Below are 12,468 nucleotides of genomic sequence, written 5' to 3'. Positions count from 1 at the left end.
AGATTAACTTTTCCCTTCTTTATTCTTCATAACCCGAGAATGCGGCGACACTGGGGTTATGCCGCTTAAACGGTGCAGTGAAGTATAGTTTGAAAGGCTGCGTGTTCGGCTGTACACATACCTTGAGCTGCTTCAGACAACTCACCAGTAGCGCTTCAACGGACGAGAAAACACAATTATGTCAACAAAATGCACGGTTATGGTGAGTTACCTTGTAAACGTGGTCTTGAGTTATAAAGTCTTAAAGGGGTCATATGATGCGATTTCAAGTTTTCCTTTCTCTTTGGAGTGTTGTGTACTGCAAACACATACCAGCTTCATCACTGTGTCTGTCACGCGACTCTGTTCCCCTTTCGGGCTCCGTCTTTACATTTATTTTGAAAGACAGGCGTTTTTTATTTTGGGCGTTTACATTTCCGACGAGTGCTTGTGGTGTTCGGCCAATCACAATGCACTGGGTCAGCTGGCCATTCAGAGCAGACTGTGCTTGTTGGAAGGAGGGGCTTTGTAGAAAACGAAGCGTTTGAGAGAGGCGGGGCATAGAGGATCTACAATAATGTACAGTATTTGAAAAAAAGTGTTTTTTGAACATTAAAGCATGTCAACATATTCTGTTACACCAAATACACTAAATAATGATCCTTAAAAAAAAGCATCATATGACCCCTTTAAATGACCGTAAAGAGTTGGGAGAAAATCGGATGTCAGATCCACGTCATATGCATCAGGTTTTAAAGAGACAGCGCTGATTTTAAAGTGAAACCTGCTGAAGTCTGTCAGTTGATGTAAATCAAAGAACAAAAGAAAAAGAAATCCTTGGACTGTTCTAGTCGCTGATTAACTTTTATAGCTTGAATAAAGATTAATGTGTATGGTTTATGCATATATAATATTTTATGTGAAGATTGTTTTAAAGTCACTTAAATTAAAAGTTTTTATATATTTCAGAGCCTATTAAAATTTAAAAAAATAATGGCTTTCAATTATACTGAAATGTTGAATAGCTATAATTAATAGGGAAAATGCACCAGCAGGACAAATTAAAAATATTGTAAATATATTTAGTCATTGTAGTAGTAATAACTGCCTGTTTTTGCTAAGAGTGTTTCATAGCCGGTAAAAAAAAAATACAAATAAAATAAAATAAATAAAAAAGTAAACTTTTGGCCGGTATATTTGATCATGTCACCGGCCATTGGCAGGTGTGGCAAAAAGTTCGTTTTAGGCCCTGGGGTACGGAAAGTATTCAAAAGAAGTGGGTACGGAAAGTATTCAGACCCCCTTAAATTTTTCACTCTTTGTTATATTGCAGCCATTTGCTAAAATCATTTGTTATTTTTTTCCTCATTAATGTACACACAGCACCCCATATTCGTATACGACAGCGTGTTCCAGTTCCTGCCAATATCCAGCAACTTCGCACAGCCATTGAAGAGGAGTGGACCAACTTTCCACAGGCCACAACCAACAACCTGATCAACTCTATGCGAAGGAGATGTGTTGCACTGCGTGAGGCAAATGGTGGTCACACCAGATACTGACTGGTTTTCGGACCCCCCCCCAATACAGTAAAACTGCACATTTTAGAGTGGCCTTTTATTGTGGCCAGCCTAAGGCACACTTGTGCAATAATCATGCTGTCTAATCAGCATCTTGATATGCCACACCTGTGAGGTGGATGGATTATCTCAGCAAAGGAGAAGTGCTCACTAACACCGATTTGTGAACAATATTTGAGAGAAATAGGCCTTGTGTGTACATAGAAAAAGTCTTAGATTTTTGAGTTCAGCTCATGACAAATGGGGGCAAAAACAAAAGTGTTGCGTTTATAATTTTGTTCAGTGTACATAAATACATAGTTTTTATTTTTATAGTCAAATTGATATTTAATAAATCACAATTTTGGTCCAAATTGTGCAGCACTACAAACAGACACAGGAAACCTATAGTGGTTTAAAATGACAATTTATCAGGAAGATTTTTTAAATAAATTAATAAAACAAAACACCCTACAGGAGCACAGGATACCTGTCAAAAACCATCAAGATTGCAGAAAACTAAACAAAACATAACTCAGTCTAATAAAACATGAATATCAACAGATGTTGCTGTAGACCTGTAAAATGTTTCTGTACCAAGCAAGTTAACAAAGACTTAAAACCCTTACCGTCTTTTGCTGCGAGACTCATTGAGCTCCATCGACACTCGCTTCCTGCGGTTTGTCTTTTTCTGTGACGGAGTCTTTGGCATGAGTTCTGGCTCGGTGCTGAAGTCACTGCAGCACAACAAAACATGTTTTTTTATGAGCATGTCTAATAACCTGAATAGTTTGCGTTTAACGCCATGCCAGGTTCTGCGGCTATTTTTATGGCAAGAAATATTTATTGCCGAATTATCAGGCATTTACAAAAATTTTTTCGATGAAAACTCAAACTGTATTTGGCTTAACTTTGTTAAAAAAAAAAGTCACGGCCTAATGGTTAGGGAGTCGGACTCGTAACCCAAAGGTTGTGGGTTCGAGTCTCCTACCTGCAGGGGTTGTCGGTGGGGGGAGTGAATGTACAGCACTCTCTCCCACCTTCAATACCACAACTGGGGTGCCCTTGAGCAAGGCCCCGAACCCCCAACTGCTCCCCGGGCGCCGCAGCATAAATGGTTGCCCACTGCTCCGTGTGTGTGTTCACGGTGTGTGTGTTCACTGCTGTGTGTGTGCACTTTGGATGGGATAAATGCAGAGCACTAATTCCGAGTATGGGGTCACCATACTTGGCCACATGTCACATCACTTAAAAAAAATTAAAAAAAATAAAGCGCTTAAAGACTTAACTGAATAATAAAAAAATAAAAGTTCTCAAGGTTAAAACCAGCACAATCTAATAAAACATTCTTCATGGATAAAGGCTTTTGGCAGACAGAACATGTTAGAGGATAATAACCTGAAAAGTAACAGAGATTCTCACATATACACAAAGTGACAAGCAACTAGTGACAGAATATAACAGTGTGAAGTGTATCACATCCTCCACCTCACATTTACAGTGTCTCTCACCTGGAAAACATGCGATAAGCTTCCTGCTGGATCTCCTCCAGCCACACCATGTGGACATTGGCAATTTCATCTGTAAAATCCTGCAGTTTCCCATTAAAAACCTCCATGAGGGAGCGCGTGGTCTCCGGCAAGGAACTCATGGTGGCCCCTGGAAATACACAATGAAAGGTCTTGGTTTTGGACGAATAAAGCCAATCTGTGAAGTGTAAAACAGTGGCATTTTGGGGGATAAAATCAATTTGCATGCAAATGCTCACAAACTTTACTTTAGGACTCCACTGGGCACTATTCTCAAGCTGTCATTTTGAAAACACACTCGTTTAGATACACAAGGCGTTTCAGGGAAAATGGAAAATCATGCATTTGCTTTTTCGTGGCAAACTTGACCACAAAGAGCAAAAGACCCACACTCGTTTATATACACACATGCATTTCACTGGCATCCAGATCTAGCACTGGAAATCGCTTTATTTTTACATCGGTCATCTTACAACAAAGACATCGAGAATTTAGACGGCGTTTTTCCAAGACAATAGAAATCACTTCACCGACTTGATGCAGTTAGATTACTGCGTACCAACTATTTATGACTGACAAACTTTCAAGCGCATTTTTTCCTCACGGTTTTCTTCAGTCACGTATAAACACATTTAATCTAATTTGGCTTTTATACATGAAACCTTTATTCCGATCTCAGTCCAAACACAGTTGCAGATGAACCAATAGATATTACATTTATGACATACGAATATTACACTTACTCAAAATAACATGCGAGTTTATTTCTGACCTTATTACGAATCCTTAGCCAACCTAGCTAAGCTAATCAGCAGCATAGTAACATTACATTTTAAAACGGCAACTACCTCTTTAGCCTGTATGCACGATAGCACCGCAAAAACAAAGACTTGATGATCCAAAGTTATAAACCTGGCTTCTATTTTGTAAATAAACATTAGATGCTAATTTGACATTACAAACTACTTTGTGTCTTCCTCGGCTCTGTCGCTTGTTTTTCTGCCACCCGCTCAAAACGGTTTAAATAGTTTAAAATTCTGCTCTGACAAATAATGAGCTACGAACCGCCGATTCTGGGCGGGACCATATAATCCGTGTATGCGATTAGACAATACTGCTGTCTGTCAACGCGAATTTGGCCAATCACAATCAAGAACATTTCGAGCTGTGCTCTCATTGGATGATACGCATGCCTGTCATTGATTCAAACCGTCCAATGCAGGAAGAGAGCGGCGAAGTCCCCGCCTCCACCGTGACGTTGGCGTGTTCGACATTCCGTGTGAAAACAGAGCGAAACGTAACGAGGTCCGTGCTTTGATATTAGGCTCGTTCATTTTTATTAAACAGAAAACTAGACCATCTTGACGGTTTAAAATGTATTTATAAGAGTTCTCGAAATTTCCCAACCGCTTTGTATGTAGTACAAACAAATTTGAATGAATTATTGGGATTAAATACGAGCTTCACACTGTTACCATGGAAACAGAAGCAGCTAGCTTGCTAGCGTCGTAAACGGCTTGAGCAGACCCGATGTGTCTTACGCGATAACGAGCATCATTTGTAATCTTTTCGTGTTTTATTTTTCGTTTAAAATACAACTAATAGACGCCCCATACTGAAACGACAATGTAGGTGAGTTTGTAAACTCGCCAGGTGGCTTGGTTGACTATCATTGTTAATTTAGCAGATTAACACGATGAGGTGATCTGATCACTGAGATTATAAGCTTTTCTAAACAATATACATATATGAATTTTTTCTTTAAACAACTGTGTTTATATGTGCTTTGTTTGTCGCATTTGATTATAATACAATATATTGTATAGTTAACTGGTTTATAGCTTATTCAATATAAAAACTAATGATTTACCATGGTTTTTAAACAATGCCATGGTGTTTTTAAAGTATCTTGGAGTACATTGTAAACATCAGGCTATTTGAATAAAATACCATGATATTACCATCTGATACTGCCACCGTACCATGGTTTTTCACCACAGTATCTTTTTATATGGGGTTTGTAATAAACTCTGTGCAGTCTATTGGGATAAATCATGATCAAACATAAGTTTTATAAGCACAGCAAACTAAACGTGCACACGACAGACTGACCTGTGCTTCTGTCATTATTAAATAACTCTAATCCTCTTTGCAGGATTTATTTTTAGAGGATGGACGAGACATGCAAGGTGATCAGAACCTGAAGCTCAGGTAAAGGACAATCCGCTGGAGATGTGCCGTCACAGAGCATGAAGAAAATATTCAACTTCAAGAAGAAGAAGGGCTCCCCCAGCCCCTCCGAGACGGGGAGCGTGCTGTCGGCCAGCTATGATGTGAAGGAGAAAGACCTCGGGAAGGTCCACAAGGCTGCGTTCAGCGGAGATGTGGTCAAACTCAGACAGCTGGCCAAAAAGAATGATTTAAACCAGCTGGATAAGGAAAACAGGTAACTGTTGATGAACTTGTTTGTAGTGGACAAAGCAAAATGAAAATACGGAATCTTACCACCGACAGCGATTTTCACATGTAAGATTGAACTTGCCACTTGCCAGATTGAACCTTGTTAGATCTTAACCTTAGACTTAAGATAAAAAGTTTCTGCAATGCAGCTCCAGTTGTCACTGTCAGACTTCTCCTTCTGGCCAGTAGTTGTATTGCTTTTTTACCTTCCCCTGCTAAAATTGTCATTTTCCCAACTACAAAAGAATGAGCTATATTTATTTTTTAGCAAATACTTTTTTATATTTGTTAGAAATGGGCATAGAGGAGAAACAATAATCTACAGTATGTGGAAAATAATGTTTTTTTGAACCTTAAACCGCATAAACACATTTCATTACACCAAATACACAAAATAATGTTCTTTTTAGCAACATCATATTTGAACACCTTTAATGGTCTTTAAAATTATTATTATTGTTTGCAAAACAAAAGTGTGCAATATGAATTTGGTCTGAATTTGTTTTAGATTTTTAATTGGCTCCACTACAAAGAATTAACCTATTTTAATTTTTGTATCAGTTTTAAGTAAAAGTAATTTTTCATTAAAATATTTTTTCTTTACAAAATCAAAATTTTCAACAAGCTGGAATTAATACATCTATAAAATAACTATTTCCATGTTCAACATGAAAATGTGAGAATTGATGGGATTGTAAAAAAAAAATGGGTGTTTTGTTCTAAAATACAGCTAGCCCTAACGCCAGTTTGCTAAATCAATGCCTAAATAGGTGTTTGGTTAACAACATGTTTCTTTGGAATAACCTAAAAATACAAAAATTATTATTAATTTAATTAATTTATGCATTTATCAGACGCTTTTATCCAAAGCGACTTACAGTGCATTCAGGCTATACATTTTTTACCAGTATGTGTGTTCCCTGGGAATTGAACCCACGACCTTTTGCGCTGCTAATGCAGTGCTCTACCACTGAGCCACAGGAATACTATTAATAGTGTAAAAGTGGCCCATTTTGATTTCTTGTTCACATTATGATGCATGAAGAATCATTTAATGGTAGCATTTGTTGATGCATAATCATATTTGCAGTCCTGGCAGCTTAAATCCCAAGATTTATTTCACCGTGTTTTCAGAAGAAACATTCATACACTACTGTTTAAAAGTTTGGGGTCTGTAATATTTTGTTTTATGTTTATGTTAATATATGTTTTTGAAAGAAGTCTCTTCTGCTCACCAACCAAAAACAGTTATATTATGAAATGTTATTACAATTTAAAATATCTGTTTTCTATTTTAATATATTTAAAAATTTAATTTATTCCTGTGATCAAAGTTGAATTTTCAGCATCATTACTCCAGTCTTTAGTGTCACATGATCCTTCAGAGATCATTCTAATATGAAAGTGAAAAAGTGACGAAAGTGACGTGACATGTGGCCAAGTATGGTTACCCATACTCGGAATTAGTGCTCTGCATTTAACCCATCCTAAGTGCACACACACACACACCGTGAACACACACCTGGAGCAGTGGGCAGCCATTTATGCTGCGGCGCCCGGGGAGCAGTTGGGGGTTCGGTGCCTTGCTCGTGGTATTGAAGGTGGAAGAGAGAACTGTACTTTCACTCCTCCCACCTACAATCCCTGCCGGTACGAGACTCGAATCCGCAATATAATATGCTGATTTGCTGCTCAAAAACATTTCTTATTATTATCAATGTAACAGCTGTGCTGCTTGCATATTTTTGTGGAAACCATGATACTTTTTTCAGGATTTTTTGATGAATAGGAAGTTCAAAAGAACAGCATTTATTTGAAATAGAAATCTTTTGTAACACTATAAATGTCTTTACCTTGCTGAATAAAAGTATTGGTTTCTTTAAAAAACAAAACAACACCAAAATGTATTTGCTGTTGTTTTAAACTGTTTGTATCTTCAGTAATGCTCTAATTTATCCTCTGTGATTGGACCCGCAGGACTGCACTGCACATCGCTTGTGCCTGCGAACACACAGATGTGGTTCAGTTCTTAGTGGAGAGCAAAGTGAAGCTGAACTTATGCGACAATCAGAACCGCTCCGCCTTAATGAAGGTACATTCAGTTTGTTCTTGTGAAATCATATACATATAAATACTTGCTGACTGGTATGTCTTTGTTGTTATGCATGTCTGGTAGGCGGTTCAGTGTGAACAAGACCGCTCCATCTCTTTGCTCCTGGAACATGAGGCTGACCCCAACCTGGTGGACATCAGTGGAAACACGGCACTGCACCTGGCCGCCCGTATCCCCTCCCTTCCTGTGGTGCTGCAGCTCCTGGAGCACTCAGCCAACATCAACGCACAGAACAAGGTGAAATTATACTGTCCGACTTCAGATTATCACAGTATTAACCACACACAGCGGCTGTCTGATACATTAAGATGAAGTGTTTAATTTCTGCAGTGCCAAATTGCAGAAATAATGGACTACTAACTTTCTACTTAGTGAGTACTGCATAATATACACTAAAGTGCTTACTCATACCATTGGTTGAGCTAGAAGGATGCACTTATAAATACAAAAGCGATTGTCTTGCACATTGAAAGGTAAGATAGTTAATGCAGTCCAATCTTGTTTTGTTGTGGTTTGATTGACAGGATGGCACCACTCCACTGATGCTGGCTGTGATGGAAAACCATGCAGACATGACTGAGCTTTTACTGAAAGAGGGAGCGGATGTTAATGTCAAGAATCAGGAGCAACGGTTAGAAAGACGCACTTTAATGGATTAGTTAATCCAAAAGTGAAAGTTCTGTAGTCATCTTGGTATTGTTAGGTATTGTTCTAGTGTGCGTTTAGGAAGATATAACGGAGAAATGCTATGAAATTGTGCTCTATTAATTTTCTTTTCAACAAACTTAATAAATAAACAGGAATAATAGGACTGATAAACAAATGGATAAATAAACAACAATTGATTTGTAAGCCAAAGAAATCATTATTAATATTTTGAAATTGATTTAATTTAGTTTTTTATTGTCATTTGAGTAATTTATTGTGCATTTTAGTTATTTTTATTAGTTTGTTATTTTGTTGTCATTGTTGTATTGTTGTTTAAAAAAAAAAAAATTATTAGGTTTTTATATATTTTTATTTCAGTTTTAGTTTTTAGCCATTTTGAGTCATTTTTAAATTTTGTTATTGTTATATTGTTTTTTTGCTTTATTTTTTATAGAACATTTATTATATTGGTTTGTATAGTTTTTATTAATATTTCATTAAGTACTTAAAACAAAATGGAAATTAAAAATGTTGTCTTCGCAACTAACTGAAGTAAAATTTATATTATTATGTACATAAATGTCTTCTAGTATTTTCTTAGTTAACGATAACAACATTGATTCACATTCTGTCTGTCATTGTTAAGGTCTGCGTTGATGATAGCTGCGTGCAACGGACAAATCAGCATGGTGCGTTTGCTTCTGCAGTACGATGCCGACATCACAGTGAAAGATGATAAGGGATGGTCTTCTGATGATTATGCAGTCATGAATGGACACCACGCGTAAGGACTTTCTTCTTTTGCCTGCTTATATTTCAAACTCACCATTTGATTTTAAATAGTCCTTACTTTGTTTGTATGTTAGTTTCACAATGAATGTTGGCAAATTGTGTTGCAATTACTTATTTTAAAGCATTGAAAGTTAGGAACATTTGAAATGCTGATAGCGATATTTTCACATTGGCAATGTTTCATTAATGGAAATGAACTGCAGATGTTGTGAAAACAGAAAGCTTTGTTTGAAGTGTTTGCCTGTAGGAGCTCATATCAATAATCGTTCTGTTCCAGATGTTCACATCTGATTATCGAGCATGGGACGAAGAGAAGATCCCTTCAGTCACCTTCCCATTTCACTGCCAGCAAAAAGAAACGGACGTCCATGCTCGGCAGCCCCGGTGGTATTGGGGCCGGTTTGGCTTTGGGAGGACCAGCTCTGGATAAAGATGGTGAGTCTAATTGTGTTTAACTTGATTTGCATAATTGAAGGATTTCAGTGTCATTTGTATGTGTGTGTCAGTATTGCTGCAGTGTTGACTGCAGTGTTTTGATTCGGTTCTGTTTCCCCACTGTTACTCCACACTCATCTGTTGTAGCAGCAGGAAGCAGCTCCGCAGGAGCAGGGAAAGGTATTGCCAATGTGTGCCAACCAATGTGCTGTAGATCAGACACATTATTCTTTGCCATTTCAGAGATTAAAGGAATAGTTCACCCAAAAATTAGAATTTTCTGAAAATGTACTCATCCTCAGGCCATCCAAGATATAGGCCTAGATGAGTTTGTTCTTCATCAGAACAGATCTGAAGAAATTTAAGATTACATCACTTGCTCAGCAATGAATCCCCTGCAGTGAATGGGTGCCGTCAGAATGAGAGTCCAAACAGCTGATAAAAACACCACATTATTTTCTCTAAATCTGTTCTGATGAGGAAACAAACTCATCTACATCTTGGATGGCCTGAGGGGGAGTAAATTTTAAGCAAATTTTCATTTTTGGGTGAACTATTGCTTTAAGACACAATATTAAGAGTAATGTGAGATCATTTAGTGTTGCTGAATGGTAAACCATGGTGTCTCTTGCTGTTCTTTTTTGTGCGTTGTATGCTTACATGCTAGATTAAAGACCTACTCGCACCAAGAATGAAGTTAATAAATGAGACTAGGTGAAAAAAATCCAGTCTTGAACCATTTAAAGCAAAAAAGGGCCTACAGCTCAGCAGACAATGTCGATTTCACTCCATTTAATGTAAAATTAATGTTTTACTTATGTAATGTACTTCAATGTATTTTTAAGACTATTTTCGCTTACTCTTTAATGCTGTGATATAGAAATATATGCTATAATAGAAGTGTACTGTAATAGCTATACAGATGTTGTGGGGATATACATTAAACATGGTCCCACTTTAACAGAAAATGTTTGCGGTCAAACTGCTTTTTTCTCAGCATCTATGTAAAATGTGTAATCGGTTTTAGATACTTGACCCAAATGCTTATTGGTCTTAACCCATTCTGTCAAACAAATTAGAAAAAAAATGAATAGGTCTGTTGGAATGCATCGTTTGACCACAAATTAATATTCAGCCCAATTGGGAACGGGTCTTTAGATTTCTAGTTAACTATATGGCAAGAAAATGTTTGTATTAGCAATGGATTATTTCTTGGCTATGCTCTATCTTGTTTTAAGCGCAGATAATCCTTTATATTTCTTTCCTCAGATACAGAAGACAATTCTCACACAGACTCCATTAGCAGGTAAGATGGCATTGATATGTCAAAAAACAAATGGGTGATAAAAGCAGTTACAAATTATCATTTTATCTAGCACGAAATTGTGTTCATTTGCAGGGCATCAAAAAGTGGTGCTGCTGATTCCTGGCCTTCATCAGATGATGACGACGAGTTAGATTTGAGCCCAAAGGTATTTTTAAGCAGTTCTGAATAGCACATATAAAATTGATTTGTAATACAGTACAACACTTTTTTACAGACACAAAAAGTAAACTTGAAGAAACTCATAAGCTCTTCAAAAAGGGAAAATGTAGAAGGTAAGTTTTAAATTTAAATGTTTTTGTGAAGTCTGTAAGAATTTTGGTTGTGTTGTAATTTGAAACCCCTACCCTGTAGCAAAGTCCCTTTTAAAGTGTTAGTTCACCCAAAAATGAAAATTCTGTCATTAATTACTCACCCTCATGTCGTTTCAAACCCGTAAGGCCTTCGTTCATCTTCGGAACACAAATTAAATTATGCCCCTTTTTACAATATGTAATATAAGTCTCTGGTGTCCCCAGAATGTGTCTGTGAAGTTTCAGCTCAAAATACCCCACAGATCATTTATTATATCATTTTGAAAATGCCTATTTTGAGTGGAAGCAGAAACACGCTGTTTTTCGTGCCTGTCTCTTTAAATGCAAATGAGCTGCTGCTCCCTGCCCCCTTTTCCAGAATAGGGCTGCGCCATTACAGCTCGTACCTGCTAAAAACATCTGTTTTGGTTCTGATTATCGTGTTTATCGCGCTGAAATCATGCGTTTTAAACCATATGAGTTTAAACTTCTGATAATACGGTTTTCTGAGAGTACACATCCAAAGCACACGGACAGAAAGCGGCTGTCACAGCATGTGAGTACTAATCTAAGTTCTCATTCACACGCAAGTTTACGTTAAAAACACACGAGTTACAAAAACAGTCGGTTATGTCTGTGAAGGTAAACAGCTGGGAAATAAATCACGTGTTTATTTTAGATCTGTGGCGCAGCAGCAATATACATTAACTAAATCAATAAATCCACTGCTCTCTTGTCTCCACTGAGGCTGGGACTCTAAACAGTGTTCTGTGCTCGTCTGTGCAGCCAAAGACAGAACAGTTAGGATGTTTTGCTCAAACTTTCGCCATGGCATTAGAACTAGTACACCGTTGTCGCTTGCGAAAACACAATAACAGCGCTGTGGGTGTAAACTTACAGATTAAGGGGCGGTAATATTATAATGAGATCCCTTTGCAACGTCACCAAGGGAGCGAAATCAGACGCGCTCGTTTTTTCAGAGGCTTGCAGAAAAAGGCTTACCAAAACAAAGTTACTGGGTTAATCTTTTTCACGTTTCCTTGGTTGGTAGATGCACTGGGGACCTGATTATAGCACTTAAAATCTGGAAAAGTCTGATTTTTTATGCTATGTTACCTTTAAGATATTTTTGATGGAATCTGAGAGCTGTCTGACCCTGCATAGACAGCAATACAACTGAAATGTTCCCAAGTCCAGAAACGTAGCAAGGAGATCTGTAAAATAACCCATGTGACATCAGGGGTTCAACCATAATTGTACGAAGCTATGAGAATACTTTTTGTGTGCAAAAAAAAAAAAAAAAAAACTTTATTTAACAATTCGTCTCCCCCCCGTC

The 12,468-nt window shown here is 37.5% G+C and overlaps 1 protein-coding gene and 1 pseudogene across 8 annotated transcripts in view; one reads left to right on the top strand and one right to left on the bottom strand.

The window, feature by feature from the left end:
• The window catches only part of LOC107551391 (inner centromere protein-like), a 37,383-nt pseudogene that overhangs the window by 17,572 nt on the left and 7,343 nt on the right, over nt 1-12,468 (bottom strand).
• The window catches only part of LOC107551423 (ankyrin repeat domain-containing protein 26-like), a 44,763-nt gene continuing 36,778 nt past the window's right edge, over nt 4,484-12,468 (top strand). For 4 of the 8 annotated variants that reach the window (XM_016233016.1, XM_016233017.1, XM_016233015.1 and 1 more), the window contains exons 1-11: nt 4,485-4,699; nt 5,223-5,513; nt 7,505-7,619; nt 7,704-7,877; nt 8,165-8,271; nt 8,935-9,072; nt 9,358-9,515; nt 9,663-9,695; nt 10,785-10,821; nt 10,915-10,987; nt 11,057-11,114. In XM_016233016.1, the coding sequence (XP_016088502.1) occupies nt 5,317-5,513; nt 7,505-7,619; nt 7,704-7,877; nt 8,165-8,271; nt 8,935-9,072; nt 9,358-9,515; nt 9,663-9,695; nt 10,785-10,821; nt 10,915-10,987; nt 11,057-11,114 (1,090 nt within the window). In that variant the 5' untranslated portion in view covers nt 4,485-4,699; nt 5,223-5,316. Of the gene's footprint in view, nt 4,700-5,222; nt 5,514-7,504; nt 7,620-7,703; nt 7,878-8,164; nt 8,272-8,934; nt 9,073-9,357; nt 9,516-9,662; nt 9,696-10,784; nt 10,822-10,914; nt 10,988-11,056; nt 11,115-12,468 lie in introns of all 8 variants that reach the window. The other 4 variants (XR_001604767.1, XM_016233019.1, XM_016233014.1 and 1 more) reach the window with 3 other exon arrangements.

This window comes from Sinocyclocheilus grahami, unplaced genomic scaffold (genome assembly GCF_001515645.1).
Source record: "Sinocyclocheilus grahami isolate Dianchi unplaced genomic scaffold, SAMN03320097.WGS_v1.1 scaffold423.1, whole genome shotgun sequence".
In the NCBI taxonomy this organism is placed as follows: Eukaryota; Metazoa; Chordata; class Actinopteri; order Cypriniformes; family Cyprinidae; genus Sinocyclocheilus; species Sinocyclocheilus grahami.
Note: the sequence above shows the minus strand (reverse complement) of the source record. Positions and strands in the feature narration are given on the sequence as shown.